General features: G+C 44.7%; 2 protein-coding genes across 10 annotated transcripts in view; one reads left to right on the forward strand and one right to left on the reverse strand.

Annotated features, from left to right (window-relative positions):
- The window catches only part of CTBP2 (C-terminal binding protein 2), a 132,123-nt gene extending 124,123 nt beyond the window's left edge, over positions 1-8,000 (forward strand). For 6 of the 7 annotated variants that reach the window (XM_064717480.1, XM_064717481.1, XM_064717484.1 and 3 more), the window contains 6 exons: positions 1,705-1,911; positions 2,446-2,660; positions 3,200-3,330; positions 4,122-4,249; positions 4,848-4,965; positions 6,457-7,810. In XM_064717480.1, the coding sequence (XP_064573550.1) occupies positions 1,705-1,911; positions 2,446-2,660; positions 3,200-3,330; positions 4,122-4,249; positions 4,848-4,965; positions 6,457-6,637 (980 nt within the window). In that variant the 3' untranslated portion in view covers positions 6,638-7,810. Of the gene's footprint in view, positions 1-1,704; positions 1,912-2,445; positions 2,661-3,199; positions 3,331-4,121; positions 4,250-4,847; positions 4,966-6,456 lie in introns of all 7 variants that reach the window. The other variant, XM_064717482.1, reaches the window with a different exon arrangement.
- Positions 8,001-11,834: 3,834 nt separating this feature from the next.
- ZRANB1 (zinc finger RANBP2-type containing 1) overlaps positions 11,835-26,911 on the reverse strand; it is a 42,999-nt gene continuing 27,922 nt past the window's right edge. Inside the window, exons 6-11 of one of the 3 annotated variants that reach the window (XM_064717487.1) lie at positions 25,998-26,069; positions 24,509-24,707; positions 20,263-20,383; positions 19,293-19,422; positions 14,962-15,191; positions 11,835-12,419 (exon numbers count right to left, since the gene is read on the reverse strand). In XM_064717487.1, the coding sequence (XP_064573557.1) occupies positions 12,201-12,419; positions 14,962-15,191; positions 19,293-19,422; positions 20,263-20,383; positions 24,509-24,707; positions 25,998-26,069 (971 nt within the window). In that variant the 3' untranslated portion in view covers positions 11,835-12,200. The remainder of the gene's footprint in view (positions 12,420-14,961; positions 15,192-19,292; positions 19,423-20,262; positions 20,384-24,508; positions 24,708-25,997; positions 26,070-26,911) is intronic. The other 2 variants (XM_064717489.1, XM_064717488.1) reach the window with 2 other exon arrangements.

Below are 26,911 nucleotides of genomic sequence, written 5' to 3' on the forward strand. Positions count from 1 at the left end.
AGCCCTGCAGTGGTGTTTGGGATATGTTGTATTAAAGGTTATCTCTGGGGAAGTGAAGAATAGCAGCCATTCCACCTGAGCTGTTTTACAGAGATAATTGCGATAAGAGAGTCGCAAATAGTCATTCCTAAAAAAAGCAATTCTCAATATAGTGAATTGTTTTCTTTTTTCAAGAGGAGAACAGTGTCTCCTCAGTGTAATGGTTTCTTCATGTTTTTAACTCTTATTGTTATTATCCATTATAACAATGTTCTGTGCCTTTGAACATCAGGAAAGGAAAGATATAACGAATAAAGTAATGGGATACTGCAGCATAATCCTTCTTTTTTTACTTGGCAAATTGGGTGGCCAAATGATGTGGTTTCGAGTAGAAAATGTAATGACTCCCCACAAATGTAGCGTAAAGTTTAATTGGTATTGCTTTCCATAAGGTGGTTTTTAAACTGTGTAGTCAATCAATGACCAGTGCCTGAACAACAGTGCCAGGGCTGGGCTGGGCTGGGCTGGGCTCCAGTTTAGACCCACACTGGGATGATGGGGTGGAACCATCATTCATGGTGTTTAAGGGGCACAGAGTGTGGTGTTTGTGAGGTCCCCAGGACGAGGTGAGAGATGAGAATTTGACTCTGTGTTCTTAGAAGGCTGATTTATTATTATATTATATTGAATAAATTATATTGAATATATTATAATATAATAGAATATGTATTATATTGTATATATTATAATACACTATTATATACTATACTATTATATTATAGTATATACATATATTTATATATGTTATATATATATATAACATATATATAGTTATATATATATATATACATATATATAGTTATATAACATATATTATATTATATTTATATTATGCTATACTAAACCTATACTACAGGAAGAGAAAAGATACATCAGAAAGCTTAACAAGAATGAATAATAAAATCTCCTGACGGACTCAGAGTCCGACACAGCTGGGCTGTGATTGGTCATTAATTCAGCACAATTCACATGGAACCAATCAGACATTCACCTGTTGATAAACAATGTCCAAGCCACATTCCAAAGCAGCAAACAGAGGAAAAGCAAATCAGATAAATATTGTTTCCATTCATGAAAACAATAATTTTGTTACTGTTTTCAAAAACAATTCAATTTGAATTGTTATTGAATTCAAATTGAGGCTTTTCAATTTGAAGAGCCTGAGGCTTCTCAGCTTCCCAGGAGAAAATCCTGGGCAAAGAGGATTTTTCAGAAAATATCATGATGACACAGAGTAAATAGCAGTGTAAGGAGCTTGTGGGCAGGGCAGCTGGGTGCCATCCCTTAGCCAGGGGACAGGAGCTGGCAGGGCTGGGATCTGTGTGTGGAATCTGTGATGTGTGATCTGTGATGTGTGTGTGTTATCTGGGATCTGTGATGTGTGATCTTTCATGTGTGATGTGTGTGTGGGATCTGTGATGTGGGATCTGTGATGTGTGATGTGGGATCTGTGATGTGTGTGTGTGTGATGTGTGATCTCTCATGTGTGATGTGTGTGTGGGATCTGTGATGAGTGTGTGTTATCTGTGATTTGTGATGTGTGATCTGTGTGTGTGTTATCTGGGATCTGTGATGTGGGATCTGTGATGTGTGTGTGTTATCTGTGATCTGTGATGTGTGTGTGTTATCTGTGATTAGTGATGTGTGACGTGTGTGGCTCCGCAGGGATCGCCGTGTGCAACATCCCGTCGGCGGCGGTGGAGGAGACGGCCGACTCCACGGTGTGCCACGTGCTGAACCTGTACCGGCGGAACACGTGGCTGTACCAGGCGCTGCGCGAGGGCACGCGCGTGCAGAGCGTGGAGCAGATCCGCGAGGTGGCCTCGGGGGCCGCGCGCATCCGCGGGGAGACGCTCGGCCTCATCGGCTTCGGTGCGTGCCACACACGGGGGAGGGCTGCTCCTGGGGGCTCAGAGCCTCTGCACGGCCCTGGGAGGAGCCAAAAGGAGCATTTCCAAACCCAGAGCCACCACTGGTGTGAAATGGGGAGAATATCTCACGTGGGTTTTTGGGGAGGGAGCTGTTTGTGAGCTGTGGTTGAGTCCTTGGAGGAGCACTGGTGAAACACAGTGGGGTTTTAGAGGGACCACAACTCTAGAGGTAGTGCTACTGTCCTCTCCCAAAAATACCCCATCCCTGCGCCACAGCCACACCAACCTGAGCCACTCTGGCCTGCACAGTGTCAGGGCTGTGTAAAACAGAGCTTAAGTTCAGCCACAGCTGTAGAGAGTTTCAGCGTTAGAGGTGGGATCAGCAAATTAAATGCAAAAGCTTGTTTAAATGGGGAAACTGAGGCAAGGCATGGCAATGCCTGGGGACAATCCTCAGGTCCTGCTGGGATCTCAGCCTCACGGACACAGGGGATTTGGCTCAGTTAACTCGCCCTGTCCCTTCCCTTCGGCACAGGTCGCACTGCGCAGGCGGTGGCGGTCCGAGCCAAGGCCTTTGGCTTCAACGTGATCTTCTATGACCCGTACCTGCAGGACGGCATCGAGCGCTCCCTGGGCGTCCAGCGGGTCTACACCCTGCAGGACCTGCTCTACCAGAGCGACTGCGTCTCCCTGCACTGCAACCTCAACGAACACAACCACCACCTGATCAACGACTTCACGATTAAGCAGGTAATTCATTCACCCTCACGTGCGTGCATGGCTGAGGAGAGCTTGGGTGGTGGGCAGGGCTGGCCACAGATCCCTCAGCTTCCCCAGCAGCTCCAGAAGAGATATTTGCACCCAGGTGTGTCTCCCCACGGTGTTCAGGGGGAGCAGTGTCCTGCCAGGTAAATGATCCCCATCCCTGTGGTGCAGAGTGATGGCAACAGTGGGTTTTATTTGCCAGCTCCAACCAGAGATGGAAAACCCTCATGCAGCGGGATGGGGCTGCTCTGGGGCTGGAGCACGAAAAGCAGGATGCTGCTGGAGCTGGGGGTGAGGACAGGAGGGTTGGAGCACACAAAGCAGGATGCTGCTGGAGCTGGGGCTACATCCCAGGGAGGGAATGAGGACAGGAGGGTTGGAGCACACAAAGCAGGATGCTGCTGGAGCTGGGGGTGAGGACAGGAGGGTTGGAGCACACAAAGCAGGATGCTGCTGGAGCTGGGGGTGAGGACAGGAGGGGTGGGTGCACCCCGCTGACCCCATCCCTCTCTGGGCTGGCACAGATGAGGCAGGGGGCGTTCCTGGTGAACACGGCCCGCGGGGGCCTGGTGGATGAGAAGGCCTTAACCCAAGCCCTGAAGGAGGGACGGATACGAGGGGCCGCGCTCGACGTGCACGAGTCGGAGCCGTTCAGGTAACGCTGCCGCTCGCGGGGTGCCATCGGTGTCACCATCAGGGGTACCCGGCACCCACTGAGTGTCACTGCCCAGCCCCAGGGGACAGTCCTGCTGCTGTCACCCTGCAGCAGCCATCGGTGTAGTCCAGCACTGGGGCTCTGTGTGCTCAAAGGGACACTGGGAGCTTGGAACGAGAACCCAACCTGTGTTTAGGAAAAACCCCAAAACATTCACTAGCCCTTGAGTACAAATTCACTGCACTCAGTGCTGGGCATTTTTGCCTGCAGCCTGGGAAGGGCTGGGTTGTAACTGAGGGTGCAGCTTCTCTCACCACAGAAATACTTTAAGAACAGAAAGTTTGCTCCTACACAAGGGCAACCCCGCTGCCACCCCTAGGATCACCCACAGCCTGTCCCTTTATCCCCACATTGCTGCAGACACCCCAAACATTATTCCCATGGGAGCATTAAGCCCAAACATCCCATGGGATGGTGTTTCAGCCCTTTTTTGGTGCATTTTCAGAAGCCTGCATTTTCTGAGCCCTGCACAGAAGCTGTGCCTCCTCCCCAGCACTTCTGTGGCCATTTTGGGCTGGCTGGTAAGGCCAGGGAATCAGAGAATGATTTGGGCTGGAAGGCACCCTAAAGCTCATCTAGTTCCAATTCTTTGCCATGGGCAGGGACATCTTCAACTAGAGCAGGTTCATCAAGCCCCATCTGCAGAGGGCAGGCCACAGCCTTTTGCTGTTCATCTTTCATTCTGTTTTCAAACATTATTAATCTCTTTTTTTGTTTTCCCCTGCTCCCAGTTTTGCTCAAGGCCCATTGAAAGATGCTCCCAACCTGATCTGCACCCCACACACAGCCTGGTACAGCGAGCAGGCGTCCCTAGAGATGAGAGAAGCTGCTGCCACCGAAATCCGACGCGCGATCACAGGTACCAGCCCCGGGCGTGCTGGGCTTGGCTCTGGGTGCCTGCAACGGGAGCCAGGAGGAGCAGAGACAGGATTCACCCTGCCCAGGGGAAAGGGATCTAACCCCAGCCTGCTTCCCAGGAAAAGAGCTGAGAACCCAAAGTTCCCTGTTCAGTTGTGACTGGGTGACAAGTTTTATGTTAGTTTTATTTTTTTAATGAATGGGCAAATACTGGTGTCTGTGACTGGGAAGAAGAACAGGATAAGGAAGCTGCTCCTGTTCCTGGTGCTAACCCACACAGTGGTGCAGACACAGCACTGCATTCCAAAACCAAATTCCAAGGTGGTGGGCTCAATATCGCAGCTAAAGAGTGCTTCTCTTGTCCTGAAAGTCATCCTCAAGGGAACAGCTCCTCTGAAAGCCAAGTGTTGGGAGTGAGGGTGGGAAACTGGTCACCAACCCTGCACCTCGGGACAGCCCAAACACCCTCCTGAAACAAGGAATGTGGGATATTTTTTCCTCCCACCCCTTACACTGACAGACATAGTGGAATTTTAAGCATTGCAGCTCTTTGGAGGGTGATGAAGCCGACACAGCCTCACCTTTCTCTGCCACTGCAGGGCGCATCCCGGAGAGCCTAAGGAACTGCGTGAACAAGGAATTCTTTGTCACGACGGCCCCGTGGTCAGTAATAGACCAGCAGGCGATTCATCCCGAGCTCAATGGTGCCACGTACAGGTGAGCGGGAGAACGGGAGCACCGGGACACGCAGGGACACACAGGGACAGCGGGAACACCGGGCTGGCACAGCGAGGGTGGGCACCCGGTGCTGTCACCCCCTCCCCGGGGACCAGCACTCACAGCACGGGGGTTCCTGATGGGGCTGAGCCAAATCCAAAGGGTGGGTGCAGCCTCCCTTCCCACAGCCGCATCCCTATGGGCTGGGAATCACTGGGCAGTGCCTCTGGAAGTGGCAGGACACCCCCACAAACTGGATGTGAGTTCTGAATGCAGCAGCAGCTCGGTGCTCCTGTCCATGAGCAATCTCTGTGAGCCAGACCCAGCTCACAGGTAGGTTAATGAGCCACAGGAGAAGCTCCAAATACAGGGCTGTAGTCAGGTGACCCAATTTCCACCTAATCCGAGATTAAGGGTTATTTACTGCTCTGTTTAGATGGCTCCAAGTGCGCTGGTAGGAGACATCAGGCTCAAGGAGCTGGAGCATGGGCTCATTCAGGGTATCTCACTGCCAAAAATACTCTGAGCTACAAAATGCCCTGCAGGGCACATCAGGTCATGTCAGGCAGAGCCAGGCCAGAGTTACCCAGCAGCAGAGCCCAGGACAGCTCCTGGGCCATGCAGGCCCCAGGCAGTGAAGGCTCCCTCTGAGCAGCACAATGTCCAAACCTGGAAAAAGCTGTCCCTGTTCCCACTCCTGTTCCCAAACGCGAGGGCAGTGCCAGCACCCAAGGACAGCCTTGGCTTCCCAGCTGAACCTGGCTCTGCAGGGAGCTGCAGCCTGGCTGAGCTCCCTGGAGCCCCTCCCTGTAAGCTGGCTCAGCTCACCACCCTCACAGGCAGGTGAAATTCCCTTCTCCCTTCCCAACCCACCTTGCCTCAAGGCAGTGGAGCTGCAGGGAAGTGGGAGCCCTCAGGCCTCACATGGCCACAGAGCTCCACATGGTTTTGTCCTCGTTGCCCCCACATCACAGCTGAAGAAATAATTAATATTCTTCTTTATCAAACTCACTGTTGTTTCTTGAAACGTGTGCAATTCCTCCTGCTCTTGGAAAAGCTCATTAGATCTGATACCATCTTTTGAGTTTTGCTGTTCCCCAAGGAAGATGCAGCTCCAGGAAATATTTACAAACCAGGTGTAGGTGTTCAAGGTATTCACACACAGGGATGATGGCGTCAGCACACCAGCATCTGGGCTTTCAGAGAACATTCTAGATGGCTCCTTACCCAGATTTCCAAAGGAGAAGGGCCTCTCCATGGTGAGGGCACAGGACAAGCTGCAGTTCCAGTGATGTAGCAGAAGACACTTACCCAAGGCACAGCAGTTGGTGTTTAACTCTGAGCTCTCCCTTGTACCTTAAAAGGAAAAGCAGACCTGGCTGCAGGAGGGATGTGGGATGTCCTTGCTGTGTTTCCTCCAGTGGTGTGGGCTGAGGGGTGTGTGACGAGCTGTGCTGTGACAAACCTGCCTCTCTGTGTCCCCTGTGGCAGGTATCCCCCTGGGATGGTCAGTGTGGCACCAGGAGGAATCCCAGCAGCCATGGAGGGCATCATTCCCGGCGGCATCCCTGTCACCCACAACCTCCCCACAGTGGCACATCCTTCCCAAGCTCCATCGCCCAACCAGCCCACGAAACACGGCGACAACAGGGAACACCCCAACGAGCAATAGCAGATAATTTAAAAACCATTCAATAAACTTAGGACCAAGAGACATTGGAAAAGAAGTTATACATGAACTAAAAAGAGAAGAATTTGATACGAAATTTGTAATGTTGATTTTGGACAGAGGCATCATTGATGTTCCAGTGTTCCCGACAAAGCGACAGCAGCCAAGACTGGGGAGAAGCCCTGGAGAAGTCACCTGCTCCCTGCAGTGCTGAAAATAGGATGTGATACATTAATGAGCAACTTCTGTTATTGTGTGTTGAGTTTCCTTCATCTGTGCATCAATCACATGAATAAAAATGAATTTCTTTCCCCCCTCAATTCCTTGGGAAGGACAGGGCTCCTGCACTGTGTCCAGGCCACTGAATTAAGCCATCCTTACAGAGTTAACAGGAAACCATTGTGTGGCTCCAGCCCTCTCCTTTCTCTTGCATCTGGTGACCTCTCCTAACAGGGGGCAGCAGTCCTGGCTTAGAAGTGGAAGAAAAAAAAAAAGAAAAATCTCCTCCTCCTCCTTTTTGCAGTGGCCAGTGCCGTGTAACAGAAGTTCTCCTGCCAGGTCCGAGTTCCAGCCATTCCAGCTGGGATCTGTGGGATGGGAAGGGCAGAAAGGGCTCCTGGCAGTGACCACTGCCCTCCCAGGCTAAGGAAAACCAAACTGCCAGTCTCTTCTCTGCCCAATACACTGAATAAAGTAGCTGTGCATCCACCTACGCCCTGCAATGATGCAAGAAAAAATAAAAGAAAAAAAAGAAAAAAAAAAGGAAAAAAAAAGAAGAAAGTATTAAGTTTCACACACTATTTGTACTCAGATATATTTTCTCAGTTTTAAATCTGCAGCTATTTTATCAAGTGGAAAAAGTCTTGAGCTGGAAAGGGTTCAAGAATAATGTTGCATTTCCTTATGTCTCAGGAAACACTTTTTATGGTAACTTGTCAGACTGTCTATGAACAAAATCCACTTTTTTAGACATTGATAAAAGTCTTCTTTTCTTCACGTGATATTTTATACAAGAACACTTCAAGATGTGTTATTAGATGTGACTGATTTTAACAAATCCTATTAGATTTGTATCAACTAGTTACATGTTATATTCATAGTCTTTTGTGAATCACCGCCTTTTGTTTTTAAAGATGGCCTGTTTTGAGCCTTTGTATGGGTACATTCCTGTTTCTGTGAAAAAAAAAAAAAAAAAAAAAGAAATCTTGAGCTGTCCCAAACAGACAAAAAAAGAAACCAATGGCTATCAGTATGTTTTGGTTTAGTGTGTTACCGTTACTGTATTTGTTTATTGTAAAGGTGGACATTTAGCGTTCAGTGCAGTTTTCAATAAAAAGTGATAAAATTTCTATAATTTCTGAAAGGCAAGAGCTCTCGCTGCAATCTGGGGCTTGGAGACACTGAGAGGTAACCATAAGGTACAGAAACATAATTCTGGTCACACTTGGTGCATTTTACAGTCCAGTGGGAGGGGAAGGTCCCTTCCCACTCAGACCATTCTGGGATGAAGAGATCACTGTGGGTTTCCACTAGGTACAAAGGCAGCTACAACTCAAAACAACATTTTCTGTACATTCTCAAGAGCTGAAGCATTATCAAACCATTGGAAAATAAAGCCAAAAAAGTGCTCAAGAGGTGCTGCTGGCTTTGAGCCTCACTGGGCAAGAGGCCTGGCTGTTCGTGTTTGCACCCTTCTTTACCACTGTGTCCAAGTGCCACACACATGGAGTTAGATGGGGACTGAAAAACGCTGAAACCAAAGTGCCCAAGTTACAAAACTCTGTATTTTGTTTGCTTAAAATTAAACTGAAAACTTGGTTACCAGCTTCAAACATCCAAACAAGAGGTCACCTGTTACAGAGTGATTGCTCCTTGTCAGTGCTCAGCACAGCCCAGCAGTGAATTATCCGTGACCTCTGTGAGAAACTGGGATAAAACAGGCCACATACAGGGCTAGCATTTGGGAGACACCAAAATGACCATCAAAACCAAGAGGAAAACACTGAATTGATGTTAAGGTTCAGTTGTTATAAAAATAAACGAGCCCTGGTACTTTGTTCTGGATAATCCGGTCCCTCCCTGCGCCGCAGGATCCGTGTGCCAGCAGTGACTCCGAGCTCACAACATGCTGGAGCTTTCATCCAACTCACAGCTTCCCTTTCAGCCAAAACCAAGGTCAGAAGGGCCACAAGCTCAACAGGAACACAGGTTAAGCCATCCCAAAGGTTACAAGTGCCTGCAGGGAGAACACCAGCAAAACATGCAAAGATTGGAGCCGTGGAAGGGGAAGAATATCATCACAGCTGGGAGATGCCAGAGCACCAGGAGCTGCAGCTCTCAAATGGAAAATTACTGGGCAAAGAAATTGGAAATGAACAGTTGCTGCTGAAGGTTTGTGGCTGACAGAGCCATGCTGCTGTTGTCCCACTCAGGGAAAGCAGACAGGTTATCTCCTGGGATAATCATCTTTTTCTCCAGGGAGAACTCCAAAGATGTCAAAGTAGCTGTCAAAACAAGCAGCTTCAAGGTGACAAACACTGAATAAAACCTTTTAAAAAGGTATTAGGGAAGTTACTGAATCAAAGGGAGAAAAGGGAAAAGCAGAAATTAAAGTCTCCACACACACAAACCAACCTGGGTAATGGAGGAAATGCAACTCAGGGGTATTTGCCATAAGCCATGCAGCAGAACTTTGGAAGAATCCAGAATTACTAAATTTTAATATATTAAAAACAAAAGAAATACAGGGATTTTCACTGAGGAAGTCATAAATAAAACCAGAAAAAACTCTTGACCAGCTGTAAAGGAGGTAGCAATGAAAAGCTAAGTTCTTTGCTAGGAAAGCATGTGCTGCTGCGAGCAATATATGAGGAAAATAACATTGAGAAACCCAATTTTTTTGTATGTATTTTCATGGCTGAAAGTGCAGAACTTGCTGACAAGCTGCAAGGGAGTGTGTGCAGATGAACCTCCGTGCCTGTAAACTTTCAGGTGTGTGATTGAGGAGCCACTGACACACTGACTGCAGTGTGAGCACGAAGCCGGGGGTTGCAGCTCTTTAATCCATCAGTACGGGAGGTTTGGATTACTCTGATTCTGGAAAAGACACTTCACCAGCTCCCAAAGGGCCTGTGAAGCTTGTGAACCTGAACAGCCCATTGTACAGCACATCAGAACAAAACAACAATGATCAAGGAAGCCAAGTGATCCAAAGTAGCAGGACTGTCCTGTCGGAGCAGTGCGGAATTCATCGGTGCGTGCGTGTGAGATCAGCTGAACTGAGCACAGGGCTGGGGACAGGGGCACACTGCAGGCTGCCCATGGACACCAGGAGGGCAGGGCAGGAGAGCTGGGCCACTGTGGCTCAAGGCAGAATTGCACATTGCTAATTCTCCCCTTGGGACAAGCTTTGCTTCCCCAAACAAACAGCGCTGCCAGAAGAACATGGGTGCAAGGTGAGAACTCCACAGCATCCTTGAGCAGCCCATGGAACCAGGGGCTTTTCCTTCTGTCCACAGGGCAGCTGGGATCTCAAGTTACAGGTTTGGCCACTGAGAGCTCCTCAGGCTGGCTGAGCTAGGACCACCATGGTCACAGCACGACACATAAACCACTCCAGCACAGGCTGCACACGCCAGCTCAGGGCACAGAAATCCTCATCCCAGCTTACCCTGCATTCAGCTCCCTGACAGAAAAGCTTTACACCCTCAGCTAGACAAGGTATAAAAGGATTTCACTGCAAGGTAAGGATAAAAAACAAATCCCAATTTAGAAAGGGAACTTGAACCAGGACCGTGTGCTCATGAAGAACCCCTGTAGCACGTGGGGTTGGGTGGTGAATTTGGGTCACTCACACATGGCACAGCAGCATCCATCCTTCCCCTGGAAATCTGGGCATGCACCAAGCAGAGCAAATCTAATGGCCAAAAAAGGTGAAGACATAATAAACCTCAGTGGAATCTAGGACGGGAGAATTGCAAAATTAATACAGTACTTCATTATTTCTTTACTTTCGGTGTCGTCACCAAGTTTCTGTAGGAGTTGTGCACGTTTCAACACCATCTAAGCAGCATTTGGAAGAAAAAGCAGCAACTTCCTCAGGGTTTCCATAGCTCTGAACTACATAAAAATAGGTGCTATGGGGCTTCTTTCCAAATTCTAATTAAAACAATTTCATCTACTGCAAAATTTCTTATTCAACCACCACACCATCAAAAGTGCTTTTCAAGACAACCTGAATTGCACTGTATAGGTAAAAACTGGCATTAACCTTTAGTGTTTCAGTGAGATTTTTAGATAAACTTTATCCATTACAGGTTACATGGCTAAAGTTATCAAATATAATAAAATTTCTACTGGAGAATATACTCTGAACTTACAGTCTTAGGAACTTACATAAGTTTAAGTATGGCCACATCAATCAACATGCAAGAAATTCCCAGGTTTACATACTGAGAAATATATAACAGTGCTTTTAAACAACTTGAGCATAGATTCTTTCTTTTTAATTAGAACTGCCAAGTGGATTCTCACTAGATTTAGTGACCGAGGAATAACCTTTAAAAAGGTGTTTTTTCATTTGCAGCAAAGTTTGAGTGATCAAAGAATAAATGATAAAAAGATATAATTTGTAACACAGCAAGACTGAGTTTTGACAAGATTAAATTCTCAATTGTGTTCAAGTTCTCAGATTTCACACAATTTTGTTTAGTGTATGCTCACAGGAATAAAATCTTTTAGGTCACTTCTCTGAATAAATATCCTTATGTATACTGAAAGGAATCTATTAACTATTAGAAGAAAAAATAAAAGGCAAAAAAAAACCCCAAAAAAGCTTTTTCAGGAAACAAATCATTTCACTCCATGTAAATTTAGCTTCTCTTCCAGTTTGTTCCGTAGAGTTTAGGCTTTATTACGTGGGCACAGCAATAACTAAAATATTAGTAAAATAACAAACGCATTTTTGCTTATGACTTGCTGTGGATATCTGTGCAAACAAAAAAAACCTCTCACAATCTGACCTGGGCACTAGTGAGATTTCACAGGAAAAGGCCTTTCAGGGAAATGTGTCAGAGTATCTAAAAGGTGATGGAGAAGACCAGGTTCTACTGTAAAAGAATCTCAGAGGGAGGAGATATCCATCCAGCTCACATGTGCTTTCAGAAGTGCCCTTAGTTGAAAAATTTCTCTGCAATAATTAAGATGCTGGTATACGTTTCCTATTACACAACCTCTTACACAACCACATGCGGTACATTTATAGACAGATTTACAGTCAGAAAGAAAAATGGGGTCGGTTTGGTTTGGTTGGTTTTTTTTTTTTTTCCATCTTGATAATAAAATTAGCTGTTTTTTGTTTCTTTTTCGTGTTTTTATACAAACTGTAGTCCAGCCCACTCGGCTCTCTCCGGGCAGCAGGATGAGCGTTCCATCCTCTCCCCGTGCCGTCGGAGAATCCTTCCCAGCATGTATCCCCTAACCTGGGTCGCTCCACACCCAACTGCTACAGCACAACGCTCACTCGGGGGCACACACTCTGCGCTGCTCATTTGCACTTTATTCCCCCTCACTCATCGTCGTCATCCTCGTCCTCCTCGCCGTCGGACAGGGACGTGCAGGGCCGGATCTGGCGGTAGCGGTCCAGCCACTTCTCCACCATCTGGGTGACCAGCGGGTGGTTGCGCCGGCGGGAGCTCTTCTGCATGGCCACCAGGACCCCTCCCTCGGTCACGCAGCAGTCCAGCCACTCCCGCAGCAGCTTCTCCTGCTGCTCCTCGTTGCCTATCTTTGGGGCACACAAACACCAGCAGTGAGAATTCCCACACGCCCAGCGCCGGCCCTGCTCCCAGATCATCTTCATCTTGTCTAAGATTCTCTTAACCTCGCCTCTCTTCTAGGTAGCCACCCCAAAGCATCACACCCACAAAAGGAAAACTGATGCTCACTGCATTTTCAGCCAAAGACTTTGGAAGTACTCTCCAGCTCTTCTAATCCATCCATCCATCCATCCATCCATCCATCCATCCATCCTTCTTTCTTTGTCTCTTTCTCTCTCTCTCTCTCTCTATTTTTCACGTCTATTTTCAGTACAGCCTTCAGTTATTTTTAAGCAGCTATTTATCTACAGTAGGCACCACATATAAGGAGGGAAGTCCTAAAGAGCTTTCTGGCTTTACAAACACATTTTTATAAGTTCTCAGTGTGAAATATTTTCTCTTGTAAAATACAACAAATATCATGGCTTGCTAAGGAAACATCACTTTCTCCCAGATGTCCAGCACCAGCCCTGCTCCCAGCGCGCCCCGCTGCCTTCTCTTAATCTCATCTAAGATTCTCTTAACCTCACCTCTCTTCTAGGTAGCCACCCCAAAGCATCACACCCACAAAAGGAAAAAACTGATGCCCACTGCATTTTCAGCCAAAGGCTCTGGAAGTACTCTCCAGCTCTTCTACTCCATCCATCCATCCATCCATCCATCCATCCATCCATCCATCCATCCATCCATCCATCCATCCATCCTTTGTCTCTTTCTCTCTCTCTCTCCATTTTTCACATGTCTATTTCCAGTACGGCCTTCAGTTATTTTTAAGCAGCTATTTATCTACAGTAGGCACCATATATAACGAGGGAAGTCCTAACAGAGCTTTCTGGCTTTACAAACATATTTTTATAAGTTCTCAGTGTGAAATATTTTCTCTTGTAAAATGTAACAAATATCACGGCTTGCTAAGGAAACATCACTTTCTCCCAAACGCCCAGTGCCGGCCCTGCTCCCAGATCCTCTTCATCTTGTCTAAGATTCTCTTAACCTCGCCTCTCTTCTAGGCAGCCACCCCAAAGCATCACACCCACAAAAGGAAAAACTGATGCCCACTGCATTTTCAACCAAAGACTTTGGAAGTACTCTCCAGCTCTTCTAATCCATCCATCCATCCATCCATCCATCCATCCATCCATCCATCATCCTTTCTTTGTCTCTTTCTCTCTCTCTATTTTTCACATGTCTATTTCCAGTACGGCCTTCAGTTATTTTTAAGCAACAATTTATCTACAGTAGACACCACAATAAGGAGGGAAGTCTGTTGCGGTGTGTTTGGACAATTGGCAAAGAAGTCCTAACAGATCTTTCTGGCTTTACAAACACATTTTTATAAGTTCTCAGTGTGAAATATTTTCTCTTGTAAAATACAACAAATATCACGGCTTGCTAAGGAAACATCACTTTCTCCCAGATGTCCAGCGCCAGCTCTGCTCCCAGCGCGCCCCGCTGGATCCTCTTAATCTTGTCTAGGATTCTCCCAATCTTGCCTCTGTTCTAGGTAGCCACCCCAAAGCATCACACCCACAAAAGGAAAAACTGATGCCCACTGCATTTTCAGCCAAAGGCTCTGGAAGTACTCTCCAGCTCTTCTAATCCATCCATCCATCCATCCATCTTTCTTTCTTTGTCTCTTTCTCTCTCTCTCTTTTTCACATGTCTATTTCCAGTACGGCCTTCAGTTATTTTTAAGCAGCAATTTATCTACAGTAGGCACCATATATAAGGAGGGAAGTCCTAACAGAGCTTTCTGGCCTTACAAACACATTTTTGTAAGTTCTCAGTGTGAAATATTTTCTCTTGTAAAATGTAACAAATATCACTTGCTAAGGAAACATCCCTTTCTAGACCTGAAGCTCATCATTTTCTCCTTTTATTTACAGAATGCCCACTTTCTGCAATTACTTCAGTTTTCCAGCCCTCTCTTCACCCATGCACACCCTTTAGGGAAGTAATTTCATGTCTTTATCATAGTTATTAAAGCAAAATTGAGTTGAGTTTCATTAGAATAGAAGGTGGGAAATGCTGCAACTCTAGGCCAATATTTGTACTTCATCTTTTAGGGAAAAAAAAAGCCTAAAAGGCAGATTTCAGTCTTGCCTTAGTGACAAACCCCTTATTTTTGTGTCCTCTTCTAGGTATTGTGGTATTCAGTGCTCTCAGGCACAGGGTGGGACTGTTGGGGTGTCCTGTGCAGGGCCAGGAGTTGGACTGGATGACCCTTGTGGGTCTCTTCCAACACAGGACATTCTGTGATTCATTTCTGTGATTTACATGGTCAATGAAGTTCCATCCTATTTACAGAACTCTAAATAAGCATCAAATTTGTGGGAAAATACCTTTCAGCATCACCTGGAATGATGGGGAAGGGAGCAGCCTTAATTACCCAGAACAGCACACTCCCTGTAATTCTCTAGACACCAAAACTCAGGGGGCTACAGAGATTGCTGAGCTGCAGGGATTGGCTGTGACAAAGCCCCCAGCACACACCAGGTGTTTCTTTCTTACCTCTTGAGCAGAAAGGAAGTGAATGTGCAATAATTTCCTCTCGCTGTCCACCAAGGGTAGAAAAGTAACAGTAACATCATCGTCAGTGTTCAAATTAGCACCAGCGCCTCGATTGCCATAGCCGTCATTCTCCATGGCAACCAGGGCGGAGAAATGGCCCCTCGTGTAGCCCAGAGCTATGGGACTCTTCCAACAAAAACTCTGTTCCCATAACAAAGGCAAATACACACCTGTGGGCAAGGAAAGCACAGGGGAAGGCTCAGAATGCTGCTCCACAAGGAAGGGTTTTGATACAAACCTTGGGGTTTGGGCCAAAGAGAAGCACAGCACATTTAAAACATGGTTTGGTCTGCACTGACACAGGCCACGCTTTGCAGTAGAGCTAATTGTTGCTAATTAACACAAGTCAATCTTTGCAATACAAGTTTAAACATAGGAATTTACAATCACAACCACTACATTACAACAGCCCTAAAATTTATGGTCTATAGTGCAGTGATGAGCAAAAAAACAAGATTAGAAAAGCTGCCTTTTATGTTTGATAATTCTTCTTAAAACTGAAGAAAAAAAGATTCTGCATGACAGAAATAAAGGTTACAGTCAGATGTCTATTTTTACCAGAGCAAAAATTCCACCATCTGCTCTCAAAACTTAGCATTAAAAGAACTCACTGCACAAAATGTTACTCAGCACTGATGTAACCCATCCCAGAGAATGGGACTGCTCATATACAGTACTCACAGATTAAGTTAACACACATCAATTATTCATATCAATTAAAAAAAGAAAAAAAAATGAAAAAGCACCAAAAAGCTGATACTACTTTGTTCAGCTCCAACCAACACCTGATGTCACAGATTCTGAGAAGAACTGCACTTTTTCTCATCACCATTTTTAGCAATAAAGACAGCAATTTGCTCGAGGTCTCAAAATAAAACTGGAACTCCTTTCTTCCAGGAACATAAATAATTCTTGGTGTGTACTGCTGCAAGACAACTTAAGCAAAAGCACAGCTCACCTTGTGACAGGTTAAAAATAGCCCCACATAAACTCAAGTGCACATGTAGCATAGCAACCCCTCCTAGCACAGCTGCTGCTGCAAACAGCTCCTCACAGCCATGGAGAGGGCAGGGCAGGGCTAAAATGGGAACCTGAGGCAGGGCTGGCTTTGGAGGTTCTGCTGAAGTGTTGAGCTCATCTTTTTGTACTGCAGTAAAAATTAGTGGGGGCTACCAGTAAATAATTGTGCCTTTTTTCTCCCCCCACCTTGTTTTTGAATTGGCAATCAAGAGCTACCTAAAAGTCTTATTTGTTTAAAATTAAGAGTCACACAAGTTTTTACAACATCTCAATTTAAAGACAGATCCTTTCAAAACCTTCTTAGCCCTCCCTCCCTCCTGTCCCCATTATTAAGACTCACTCTAAAGCAATGTTAAACACAGAAAGTGAAAAACACAGGATAAGTTTCACCACAAAGTTTCAAACCTTCGCATTTGAGGGCAAGAATCAAACATCCAGTCCAAGTTCAAATTTACACTGAAGATGACATCCAGCCAAATGTAAGGAAGACAGTCCCTCAATTCCTGGGAGCACAGCTATGTGAACTTTCAGGACTGAAACTCATCTGTCTGCCTCCATCTCTACACTGAAATTCAGCAAGTGTTTGGAAATCCTCCTTCACCATCGTTTTATCCTGGTGAAAATTCCACACTAATCATTTCCCCAGGACAGAAGGCTGTGCTTTCTATTCCTCCTCAACACTGTGATGAGCTCCACAAGAAAAGAATTTCAAGCATTGCCAGGGAGAATATCTAGTGCTCTTAAGAGTTATAAAAGTCACTGTGATATACAGCCAGGAGGTCGTGTAACAACAGTTGACATGAACACAAGCCACAGAAAATAAAGAGGATGGGCTGACACCTATCCTGAAGCCACCCAGACAGGATTTAGTTTCTCCAGCCTGACCTGATGATCATTTCAGTCAGTCATCATTTTTCCTGTTCAATTTTAAAAGCTGTACATTTGTGCCACTAAATACACATGGCTAGACCAGAAGGGTCATAGTTAGGGCTTGAGAAAGTTAGTTAGGGCAGATCTTCCACTGTTGGAGATTTTTTTAGAGATGGCCTAGAAGGCAGCTGTGTGGAGCAGGTTCTCACAGCCTGTTTCTGTGAACAGCAGAGGTTCTCAGGTTATTTTTAATTACAGGTAAAAGTGACAAACATGAAGGCTTTGAGAGCCTTGCACATCAGAGTTCTCAGGCAGCTTTCTCATAACAAGTAAATGTTCTATCTTTGGCTATTTTGGGAAAGCAAGAATAATTTTGAGAACTCAAATCTTAGTATTGGAAACATAAGGAGGGGTTGGTGTGTTATCTCGGACTTATTGTGAGCTCAGATTTTGCAATATGCATGAACTTGATTAACACTGTTATAAAAAGTGATTGATTGATTAATAAATCAGAGTCGATGGCTGACCAACGCAAGGTGGGTCGTCTCCCCTCCAACTTCAATATTCCACCACTGAAGGTTTAGGATTTAAAGAATTAACAGTCAGCTGGAATCTGGGGAACAAGGACGCTGGCAATTATGGGATTCACAGGAACTACAGCAAGGATGCCAAGCTGGAACAAGGAATCCCTGGGAAAAGAGTATTTTAGGGGTGGCTAAGAGGGTGCTACAAACTGAACCATGATGTTGAACAAGCATTAAAAAAATTCAATTCTCCATTTCTATAATAGAGTGGTTTGGGTTGGAAGGGACCTTAAAGCCCATCCAGTTCCACCCCCTGCCCAATCTTCCACCTTCCCAAGTGGTTCCAAGCCCTGTCCAACCTGGCCTTGGACACTTCCAGAACTTTTCTGGTGGATGTGATGTTAAACAGAGGCAGGGACAGCCCAGCACTCCCCAGAGCCCCAGGGGCTGAGCAGGGCCCACACACAGGCCCAGAGCAGGAGGCTCCTCCTGGCAGCCCACCCCACCCAGCCGGGTCTCAGCTGTGCCAGTGGCATTGGATGAGCACACACTGAGCACAAAAACGTGGCTGGCCAGGGAGAGGAGCAATTCCAGTTACTGTGACACTGGACTCCAAGTTCACCTGTTCCCAGGGCTGCTCCCATGCATGGATGGATGGGGCTTGTGGCAAACAAATCTCAAGCTGTAACTATCTGGCTGCCTAAATTCCTGGAAACCTGTGTGCAGTAAAAGGCAGTTCCAGGCACCCTTCTGGTTCACAGTGCAGGAAAATTTCAGCACATTTAGGCCATGTAACACTTGTCTGCCTCGATGCCCAATCTAGGAAATAAAACCTCTGCAAACCACTAAGCCTTGGAGTTAAAAGCAACACAAAGCTGCAGTGTCAGCTTTAAGTGACACAAGTACTGTCCCTTCCCAGCTGCCTTTCATCATCAAAATAAAAGTTAACATCTAACTACAATGACTACTAAACTTTTAGACTCTTCAAATAGGTAATTAATTTCCCTACATGAAGTTTTGTTATTGCCCCAAACTTAAAAGCCAAGACTCTAAACAGTTATAAATTAACATGAACTGCACAGCTTAGTGTTTTCTACAGATCATGGCCTTGCCTCCTTCCAAAATCACCACATTTTTTTCTTCCAAATCACAAAGATGTTTTGGGAAGCCCTCAGCTAAGCTATAAATAAAGATGGGTCCCCCTCAAGCAGATGTACTTGAGGCCAGGAACATGAACTGTGGGCAAAACAAATGTCCCAAGCCCTGGAACACACACAGCTCCTTCTCATGGTTCTGTTTACAGCTCAGTTTGTGCAGATGCTCCCAATCCCCTCTCATGTTTTATTATTTGAATTATAAAGTATTAGCATGTCACAGAGGGGAAAATTGCCCAAACACAGATTTGGTTTGCAAAGCAGCAAATGCATCTTTAGAAATCTACAGATGTTAAGTCTAAGCAAAACTGGACTGAGTCATCTTCACATTTATCTGAAGGACAGTCAGGCTGTCCTGAAGACAAGGAGGGAAAAAAATTCAGAAAGAACCTGATCAAGCTATGCAAAATTATAGTACTGATGGGAAATAAGTCAGTATTCACACTTGCTGTAAAGTGTGAATCACTGAAACACAAATAAAATTTTTATTCCCATTTAAAGTATCATGGAATTCACTTTTACAGGCACCATGCCCACTATAAAATGAAAAACTTCAAGTTTGGAGATTATTTTGTTCTTTTTAATAGCAAATGAAAATTTACCTACAACAGTATTCCATCCTTTTCCAGACAGTCACTTCATGTCACTAGTGATTTACAGCCCACCCCTGTTGAAAAGTGAATTTAGAAAATGCAAGGCTTACCTTGGAAGCGGGTATATCCTAATGTTTCTCCCCGAAAACTCTTGTAATATTTTACTCCATAAACTATAATTGGTCTTCTAAGAATATGTGCAAGTACAAAAATGTGTGTCTGCTCCAAACTCGCTCCAGGCTGAACCAAACACAAAGAAAGACAGAACTTGAAACAGAACTTACCATCCTCTACTTTGAAATTTGAAAAACAGTCTTCAAATTGAGAGAGAAAATGCTTTTAAGAGTGATAAAGCTTTGACAGGAAAAACAAAAGACTGGAAAATTATGGGAAATAAGGAAAAACATTTCAGCTTGTCAGCTGTCAGTAATAATTCTCTGTCCTACTGCCCAGATTCAATGTAATGGATTTCATTCCCCACTTAGAAGTGAAACTCTACATAATGTTAGGTCTAAAAATAATTCCTTCATCTGAGGGCACTTTAAGGCAAATACCTTTTGATGATAGGAAAAGGGCACATACAAAACAAATCTCAGAAAAATAGCACCAAAATCATGTTTATACTTGAAAAGAGGAGCTAAAATAACTCCCATAGCTGGAAGCTTATAGGAATGTAAATCTCATTTTGGAGGGGAGTTATAAAATCTCAGCTTGCTGGAGTTTGAGCAGTGTAAGCTGACAGATTTGGATTTGTGTTTGGGAGGTAAAAGTGCTGCAGGAGCTGGATATTAAACATATGATTGTCTATGAGTTTGTTCTACAGACTTCACTCGAATACCACCATTCTTTTTTTGTGTTGCACTGCTTAGTAGGAAGCTCAAAAATTATAATTTCAAATGAACCTTTCCACATCAGCAGAAAAGCTTACCCAGTAAGATTTTAAGATCATTGGCTTAAGAGGAATATTCTTCCTTCATACAGGAATATTCTTATTCCCGAAAAAATCTTCTAGTTCTGAAACTTCTTTCCAGCTATTAAAATATCTTTTCCAAAAGCCCTTTGACAAAGGAGTTTTCTTACCTGGCTTGCAAGAGAGAGAATGAATGCCCAATCTTCCTGCCACTGTTCCTCTCGCAAGGAGAAATGTAAACCAAAGCTTTGGGAATACCACGATTCCCACTCTTTCCAGCGTGTGTAGAACCTAAAATGTTACACAGAGAGAGAAAAAAAGTGGTAAAGACAAAAATATTTACTCAACCACCATAATCCTGACAGCAGTATTTCACCTTCATCCCAAGAAAGGGGAAGAAAGAGAGCAAGTAGCAGGAAAACTGAATTTTGTTTTGTTTTTTTTATCTTCAGGAGACTCCATTTATCAATCTTCACTTAAAAACCACTAAAAAAAAAAGGACATGATCCAAGCTCCTGCCAGGCTCATGCCTAGTTTGATACCTCTTGCAATAGGGATTGGTTTGGTTTTTTTCAAGTCTTATTTAGGCTTATTGAAGTGTTGATATACACGGAATATAAGTGAGACATTCCATTTCATACAGCAGGAGTTGCTCATTCTTCTCACACAAAAAATAGGTATTGTCTATTTTTAACCACATCATGAGTCAATTAACTTCAAAATGCTTGCATCTCCATTTCCAACACGTGGTTAAGAAGCAGAATCTGTTTTATACCAGATTTTGGAGCAAAAGGGTGGTAATTCCACATTCTATGGAGTTGTAAAGCAGTGTGGATAAGAATCAAATGTGCAAAATTGGATTTAGTTTAGTCATGATATTTTATTTAACCATTTACCAAGAAAAATGACACATTAAAAGGAAGGTGTTTTCTTTTTAAATTTTTAACTCTGTCCAATCACCACACTATGGAAAAGCCATAACTTCATATTGGGAACCAGGATTTAGGGAACAGTGCTAAGCCAATTTTTAAACAATGGCCTTTACTGTGAAGACAAAGAAACCATTCTGAAGTTTCAGCTTATTAAAAATGTCACTGAAATGAACTCATTTAATTAAAATGTGAGAATATCAGCAGGCAGTGAGTGTGTGTGGATAAGATCTTTCCTATGCTTTCAGTGAAGGTGGAATCACCCTAAAATCTTGGTGTGTAGGACAGCAGCCACCAGCCAGGCTGGGTTTCCTGAGTCCAGGAAAAATTTCCATAGCTTAAAAATCCTGTTATTGAGATATTTGGATAGGTCTGATTGATAGTAATATCTATAGGGGATCTTCTGTATCTATATTCCACTTTTTATCCAAACACACCAACACTTCTACCTTTGAACCTGATAAATATTTTGCCTGTTTTCTCTCATAAATTTCTAACAGCACTTTGTTAGTTCAAAAGTTTAAATTAGTTCATTCCCAGTTCTCCTGAAAGAAATTTAATCAGATTCTGGGGGAAAGAAAAACCAAAGCAAAACAACAACAAAAACTCCCACACCACCAGAATGAGAGAGAAAATCCAGAAAATTAAAGGGAAAAAAGGAAAAAGGAAAACACCAAACTACTCCCTAAAAGCTGGACTGTGAAAGTGTTCTCCTAAAGAAGTTTCTTCCCTGAGTTAGTCAGAGAAGATTTTGATCTCATAAAAAGCAAACTTTTCAGGTTAACACAAGAGAACTGAGTGCATCCATTAAAGAATAAAATTCTGAAAGTCAACTTAGGGCATTGTGCCTGTTCTCCAGCAAAAGCTAATGGTGGAATACAAAAGGGGCACTTCAAAACACACTTTTGTGTAAACTAAAAAAGGGGAGTTATTGAAAGGTGAGTGGAAAAGACTCCACAGGCCAGAGCCTCTGGGAACTTCACTGTGGAGCTTTTCTGAGTACCAGACACAGACTGTCTCTGGTAAATAGATTTTTCTTTGTTCAGCATCTAAACAAACATAACAAAACAAGGTCAAATGAGTTACATGAGTGTTTTCTGTCTGACTATAAAAATACCCATCTTTAAGTGTCTTTGTGGAGGCTTTGAAAAATAATTCCACTAGATAAAAAAGTTTAAGCAGGGATTGCATTTAAGAGCCTGTTCCAGTGACGACATCTCTTCCTATCAGCCACATGTCCTAGCCCACAAAATTAAATGTATCTTCTCAAATGGAATCTATACAGCACTTACAGGATGTACAGAATGATCAATTTACAACAAAATCTGGCTAAAAGATTTATTCTAAAGACTTGTTCCTAACAAGAACATGACTTGTTCCTTGAAGACTTGTTCCCTTGAAGGAGCACATCAATCAGTTAAAAATTATGGTTCTATTAAGGATAAAGATACAGAGTACAAATATAGAGTAAAATGAAGATACAGAGTACACAAATACAGAGTAAAATGAAAATTCTGTCTAGACATAAACTAAAAAACTTAAAAGATTGAGTAGCCTCTAAGTGAGAGTAATGTTAAGACAGAGCAGTAAGTCAACCACAATTAACACCAACATTTTAGGAGATTTGGTCCAAAGCTCAGTAGTTTGCAGCATGTTTTGGGATAGCATGTTTTGTTTTGTTACCACAAAGAACAAAACCTGTTCTATCCTAAATTTCTGTTCTGGCCTCATGGGAGCTGCCTGTGATGCCAGGGACATTCCTGCATGGTTGAGATGCACACTCCATGCTGAACAGCTCCAAAGCAGTGACAGATCCTCTCAGACATGGATCTTGGGAGAATTGCTTCTGAAGCATCATTTTCTGGAACCCAGCTCTGGATGCTAATTTGGGGAGTTCTCCCTCAACAGCACAAAATTTACTCACAGGTACCCCTAAATTAATCTCCTGTACAGCAAGAGGACAGGGACAGTCTTTCTGCAGTATGTGCTGACAGTGTTTCTCCTGTCCTTGACTACAAGAACATCAAAGAAAGGATCACCTGTGACTGGATTATCAGTCTTTATCAGCTCATCCCTTAGTCCAGGACACCCTGGAGAGCTGCTGGACACCACTGGGGGAACAACTGAGATTGTCCCTCTAGCAGAAGGAAACCACAGCATCCAACTAAAGGAGGTCAGTGCAAAGCAAGAAAAGTTGTTTTACAGAACTTTACAGAATGATAAATCAATTTTATGGCCAAATGATAGAACCAGTTAAATGTCAACACTGTCTGCTTTACTACCATTATTTCAGCAGACAGAACAGGGATAAAAAGAGCAATCCTGAGTAAAGCTGTAACTAAGCAGATGGAATGAAAACACTGAAAAGTTTATAAAGAATAAAAGGCTATCTTCTACTAACAATCTTCTGCACAGCTCCCACCGAGCAGCAGGGCATGGCATGTGCATGATTTACATTGCCAGGACACAAACTGCAGCTGCAGTAACTGTGGTTAGTGCATGCCTGACAAGTATAAAGCATTTTAGTGTTTGAAATGCCATTTGCTGAGCATCACACACCCCTGAGTTCACAGCATCCAAGTTTCCAGTGCTCCTATTTAAAACATGAGATGAAGATCCCAGCTGGGACCACTGGACAGCTTTGAGGAGCACAACCCACAGGTGTCTTGGGCTGCAGTGTAAGATGTGGCTGGGGTGTGAATTCTATTGCCATGTGTCAGAGGTGGGGCAGTTCTCTCTGTTCATTGGGCAGTTTTTTCTTTATCTCTCCCACAACCAATCCTCCCTCCAGGAGATCTCTTCTGTTCATGGGCCATTAATTATTAATTATCTTCTGTCCATGGCCAGTGAGTGTCCCTGCAGGGCTGATCCAATCCCAGCATCCCATGGGGAGATGCCCCGCCCAGGGGAGGAGCCAAGCATTCCTACCTGGATCCAATCTGGGCTTTGGGACACCCCAGCAGCCTCTGCCCCCTGCATTGCCAGAGGAGCAGCTTTCTGCTGCCCTGCATGGCCAGAGGGAGCCCAGGCCCATCTGCAGCAGCCCTGGAGCTGCAAAGGAAAACTCCCCCCTTGTGCAGGATCCCTGCTGCAGCAGAGCCACAGCTGGCACTGCAGGAGGGCTGAGCCCCCATGGATGGGGCTGGGACATCGCCTGATACACAGGGGGCAGGGACTGCTCTGACTCTGGCAATCGTTTGGTTTGGGTTTTTTGTTGTTTTCTTGGGGCACTATTACATTTGTATTTTTAATTTTCCTAGTAAACAACTGTTATTCTGTTATTTCTATTCCTGTATTTTTGCCTGAGAGCCCCTTAATTTCCAAATTCTAACAATTTGGAGGGAGGAGATTTACATTTTCCATTTCAAGGGAAGCTTCTACCTTCCTCAGCAGACACCTGGCTTTTCCAGCCAAGCCAGCAGGGCACTGGGGAGGGCTGGCAGTGGGGCTTTGCTGTGCAGCAGGGGCAGAGGCTGCCCAGACTCACCAGTGGGAGCAGTCGTGTAAACTGTCGTGCAGGGCCTTGCGCAGCACGGAGTCCTTGTCGTAGATGCCCCAGGTGGCCTGGAGCACCGAGTCCAGCAGGCAGTCCCCGGCCGTGCGGTTCCACAGCGCGTACAGCCGGCTGTCCAGCCGTGTCCCCAGCTCCAGGGACCAGTTAATGATGGGAGACTCCTCCTCCAGCTCTGCAAGGGCACAGCCAGCTCTTGAACAAGCTCTTGTTTATCTCAGGGAATTCACACAGCACAATAATGGCATAGTCTCAATGATCTACCCCTTTGCATGAATAAAAACTGTCTTCATACTACAAGTGATGCCTCAGGTTTTAGCTTTTCTATGTTTCAGGGTCTGTGCTGCTAAAGCAAGACTCTGAAACACAGTGTGCACTTCTGAGCTTCACATTAGTGGATGGTGAGTTGGGAATGCTGAGCTCTGTGCACAGAGCAGGGAGACAAAACAATTCCTGCTCCAGCTGGGCACCAAGGACAAATGATCCAAATCCCAGCCCAGGAGCACAAACCCCGTGGGCTGGAGAGAGAAAAACAAGCAGGGTGGGACTGCCTGGGCTAAAGCTGGGATGGGACAATGAACTGCAAGGTGCAAATGGAGCAGAACTGATCCCAGGGACAGAGCCCGTGCCCGGCCGTGCATTTTGGGGCCATTTTGGTTCATCTTGGGTGCAGCCCTGGCTGGGCTCTGGTGCTGCCCAAGGTGCATCCATGGAGGCCTTTTAATAAATCCCTGCTTTATTCTTTAACTTTGTCCAGTCTCTGCTCTAGGTCAGCTCTCACAGCCCTCATGTTGAGCCCTCACAAGGCATCAACATGAACAGGTCAACTAACACTGGCTGAGGAAATTTCTTCTAATGTCAATAAAATAAACCAAAACCAAACCACAGCTCCCCCATCATTTGTTTGAGAATTGTTACTGAAATGAAAAGACTTTTTTTTCAGTTTTCCTTAAAAAGCTTGTGACTCAAAACTGACTTTTAAAGATTTTTTAAAAGCTCTACAAACATGATTTCTACAGACTCCATTTTCCCTCTGCCTCATAAATAGACTGGAAATGTTAAAATTAAAATAATTTTACATGGGCAGGTAGTGACAGGACAAGGGGGATGGCATCCCACTATCACAGAGCAGGGTTAGATGGGATGTTGGGAAGAAATTGCTCCCTGTGAGAGTGGTGAGCCCTGGCACAGGCTGCCCAGAGAAGCTGTGGCTGCCCCATTCTGGAAGTTGCTGGTTTGGAGCAACCTGGTCTAGAAGATCTCTAGAAGGTCCCTTCCAGCCCAAACCATTCTGTGACTTTATGAATTCCAGGGTGCAGATCCAGCTGAAAGCATCCAATCTCCATTTAAAACATGTTCATGGACAGAGCCATGCATATAGAGACACATGTAGTCTATTTTTAGGAAGAGACACATTCTCTAATGAAAAGCCAGGAGTGATCCCAGCTGTTCTCAGTGCATTTACCTTTCTGAACATCTCTGTCAAGTACTTCATCAAACAATTTTTCCTGGACTGTGGGCGGTAAATCTTCAATATCTGAAAAAACAGAATGCAAATCCAAGAGTCACTAAATGTTACTGTTACTGCTGCTCAGGAGAACTCACAGAACAGCTTTAGCCCTATCAGCCCTAACACCTCCTCTGGAAAGCTGCTGTCATGTGTGACCCAGGGCTTTGCAGAGCTGCTGAGGCAGGTTTGCATCTCAGCCTCACTGTCACACCTCTGATGCAGAAAGGATCATCACAGCATGCACAGGGTAAGACTGGATTTCTCTCAAGGAGAAAGTGGAGAACAAGCACTTTGAGATGAGAAATTTTACAAAAGAGTATTTTTACTTTCAACCCTATTGTATTTTAGCACAGCTTCAATCCTAAGCAATGCTTTTCCACCCATCTGGAATGGCTTCTCCTCTGCAGTCTATCCCAATGAACAGGGATCCATTCCCAGTTTGCCAAGGGATGAGTTCTTCTCCAGAACATTCCCCTCCTTTGTGATCTCATTCAGGCTTCAATGAAACAGCTCTGAGAACCCCAATGGTTTGCAGCAATTAAAAAACAAGACATGGGAAAACTATTGAGCTATGCCATAGAAAATGCCAGTAGTGACAACTGCTCCAAGAGCATCACAGACAGAATTTGCAACTACCTAATAAAAAAGGGAAAAAAAAGGTGGAAAACTGTATAATGGGCAGAACTGTTTTGTGACCGCTGTATCATTTAAAGCAACAAACACTGCCACACATTCTAAAACTCAGCATGTGCCACACAGTAAATATTTGCTCCTGGCCTGCATTCCAACAGAGGATAAGCAGTAAAGGGTTGCCAGGCAGAGCAGCAACCAGAGAAACTTCACTGGTTCCAGCACAATCATGAAACTTA

The sequence above is a fragment of the Zonotrichia leucophrys genome, chromosome 6 (assembly GCF_028769735.1).
Source record: "Zonotrichia leucophrys gambelii isolate GWCS_2022_RI chromosome 6, RI_Zleu_2.0, whole genome shotgun sequence".
NCBI classification, from domain to species: domain Eukaryota; kingdom Metazoa; phylum Chordata; class Aves; order Passeriformes; family Passerellidae; genus Zonotrichia; species Zonotrichia leucophrys.